Source organism: Varanus komodoensis, unplaced genomic scaffold (assembly GCF_004798865.1).
Source record: "Varanus komodoensis strain SLA01 unplaced genomic scaffold, ASM479886v1 scaffold127, whole genome shotgun sequence".
Classification (NCBI taxonomy): Eukaryota; Metazoa; Chordata; class Lepidosauria; order Squamata; family Varanidae; genus Varanus; species Varanus komodoensis.
This window is the reverse complement of record NW_025335366.1, coordinates 590,720-593,352: the sequence shown is the minus strand read 5'-3', so window position 1 is coordinate 593,352 and position 2,633 is coordinate 590,720. Positions and strand designations below refer to the sequence as shown.

General features: G+C 48.5%; 1 protein-coding gene across 2 annotated transcripts in view; it reads right to left on the bottom strand.

The window, feature by feature from the left end:
* LOC123019512 (cytochrome P450 2J2-like) overlaps positions 1-2,627 on the bottom strand; it is a 9,922-nt gene extending 7,295 nt beyond the window's left edge. For both annotated transcript variants that reach the window (XM_044422423.1, XM_044422424.1), the window contains exons 1-3: positions 2,293-2,627; positions 1,110-1,272; positions 35-184 (exon numbers count right to left, since the gene is read on the bottom strand). In XM_044422423.1, coding sequence (XP_044278358.1) covers positions 35-184; positions 1,110-1,272; positions 2,293-2,493 — 514 coding nt within the window. In that variant the 5' untranslated portion in view covers positions 2,494-2,627. The remainder of the gene's footprint in view (positions 1-34; positions 185-1,109; positions 1,273-2,292) is intronic.
* Positions 2,628-2,633: the final 6 nt, after the last annotated feature.

Here is a 2,633-nt window from a genome sequence, read left to right as displayed (position 1 = left end):
CTGCTTCAACAGAATCTGTGTCCCAAGGGCTGACCTTTCTCCTCCTCGATGGCATCAGTTAGGTATCTGCATTCCTCCTGTATTCGTTCTTCTAAGCTTCTCTTGCCCAAACCAAAGTTTCTTAAAGTGGATAAGGCAAAGCGTCTTTGCTGCTTCCAGCTGAGCCCATTAGAGTTGATCAGTCCTAGATGGGAAGGATTAACAGTGGTGAGCACCTGGGCATCCCTTTGATGTGGGAAAGCCAGACTCAGTCCACCCTTTAGACCATTCCCTTTGCCCTACTCATGACACAAGTCTGCAAGGTATTTGGCAAAGAACTCAACTTTTTACCCCTAGAAACAATATGGAGTTTCCCTGCTATCTTCTGCAGTTCCTTCTTACTGCACTTGCAGCAAACCAGCAAATAACAACTAGCAAATACAGGCAAGGAACTCACCTTTCTACCCATAGAAACAATAGTTAAGGTACCAGAAGCAATTTGGCATCCATCCAACAATTAGCATAAGACATTCCCACAGGGACACATACAGATAGAAACATTATAAAGATCAGGCATCAGAGAATGGGAGCGGCAAAAGCTGAGCCCAGATGGAGGCCAGCTCTGAGCACAGGCCTGGCTCCACCAGGAACCTGCAGCCTGAGAATGCCTCTTTCCAGGACTTCTTGCATGTGAAGATAAACAGTTGGGCCAAGAGCCCAGCTGCTCCCTAGAGCAATCCTCCATCAGTCAACATTGTTTGGTTAGAGTGCTGATCTCGCAGCCACAGCCAACTGAAGCTCTCTGTGAAACACATACTCGGGTCCCATGAAACTGCTTTCATTCTGTTTACTGACAGTGGAAATGCAAAACTAACTGAAACAACCACTGGGGACTTGCGAAACTATCTAAAGATGTTTTCTGAACATGTCAGCATCCAAATTTGTTAGGTTACAAGTCACATCATCCCCAGGCTGCAGGCCATATCAGCTGGGGAGGTAGGAGTTGTAATCCAGCACATTGCAAATGCATGAGGATGGGAATTCTATCGTACAAATTCACATAATTCAGGTACACCCTTTGAAAAGCAAACGCACAAGCAAGAAACATAACTTTATAAAAAAAAACTCACCAAATGACCCAGTGAGTTCACGTGATAGTGGCACTTCTGGACGATCTACAAAATTTTCACCTTGATGGACAAGGACTTCCTTCACCAGTGGCAGCCCACTCACAACCACAATCTTCATGCTTCCAAGCTGCAGGCTGAAGACGTTGCCGTATTTTTCTCTTAGCTGAAGTGGGAAAAGTAGATGTGACGATACCATGTTTTCTTATCAATACCACTTCTTGTCATTTATTTTGAAGGCAAGGGAAGCATGGATGAAAATAATTGTTTAGCTGGATGATTTCTAGTGGCTGAGTCATTGTGGCACAGGAAGGGCACATGAGCAGAACGAGGATTTGTGCTCTCTGCTCCTGCCTGCATGTGTCAAACCCCTCTGGATCCAACACTTAGCAGTGAATCAATACATGAATGTTTGCCTTATGGGCATAGTCATGTGTTGTGACTCTGAATCACGACACTGGGTGTGTTTCTGGGTGGAACTGATGCAGCAACAACCACAACTCAGGACATATAAATATGCCAGTGTGGAAATGCTTCCTAGTAGAAACATTTGCAGGGACATGGACTTTGGCTCTGGGGTTCTGGAGTTCAGGCTACTACAGAATGGGGGAGCATGCTCTGTGGAGACTCAAAGCAGTCACAGTTCTACCCTTTGAGTGACGCTGTAGAGAGGAGCTCCTTTTGTACACTCAGGTTTTCATGGAATTAGTGACCTGAAGGGGGCCTTGCAGGCTGCCCAGATCAGCCTCCAGCTTGGTACCAGAATGGCAGAGCCAGATGCGCAGCAGAGGGGTCCAGCCCCTGCTGAAACTCCAGCAAAGAGAGTCCACCTCCCTGCCTCCCAGGTGTTTGGCTCCATGGTCTTGCTGTCAAGGCATTTTCTCTGAAGCCTAATCTCCTGCCCCAGAAGCCCGTGAGGCTGGGAAGGCTGTTCTAAAGGTCCCTCTAGTTCCCTCTGGGGCAGCAGAGGACATTTGAAGAGTGCTGGTTGCCCCTCAGCCTTCTCTTCTTTGGAGTATATTTGCCCAGTTCCTCCCGCCTTTCCTGGAGGATTTGTGTCCCAGACCACTGACCAGCCAGTGCCCTCCTCCCAAATACTTCCAGCCTTTCTGAACCCTTTGGAAACTGCAGTATCTGTACATGTTCCCTTGAAGTCATTGTCCCCACAACTAGCCCTGATACTTACCTTTTCTGCAACACAATGAGGCCGTTCACCAATAAGTTGCAGAAGATTCCCCAGGAAAGGGAGAGGCCTGGGCCCTGGAGGAAACCCCCTTGGGCGCCTCCCTTTCAGGTAGTCAGCAAGGAGCAGGAAGGTAGCCAGGAACACCAGAACCACGGGGAGAGACAAGGCCTCCTGGAGCGCGGAAAGTAAGTGCCACAGCATCTTCACACTCTGCCGCCTGCCAAGCCGGACGGTCCGTAGAGGGAACCCAGCAAAAGAAGCTCTGCTTTTCCTCTCTGTGGATGTTGCATATTTGCTGCAGTTGCTGCAACGAAGGAAAACAAAGTCCGCCTGCCAAAGGG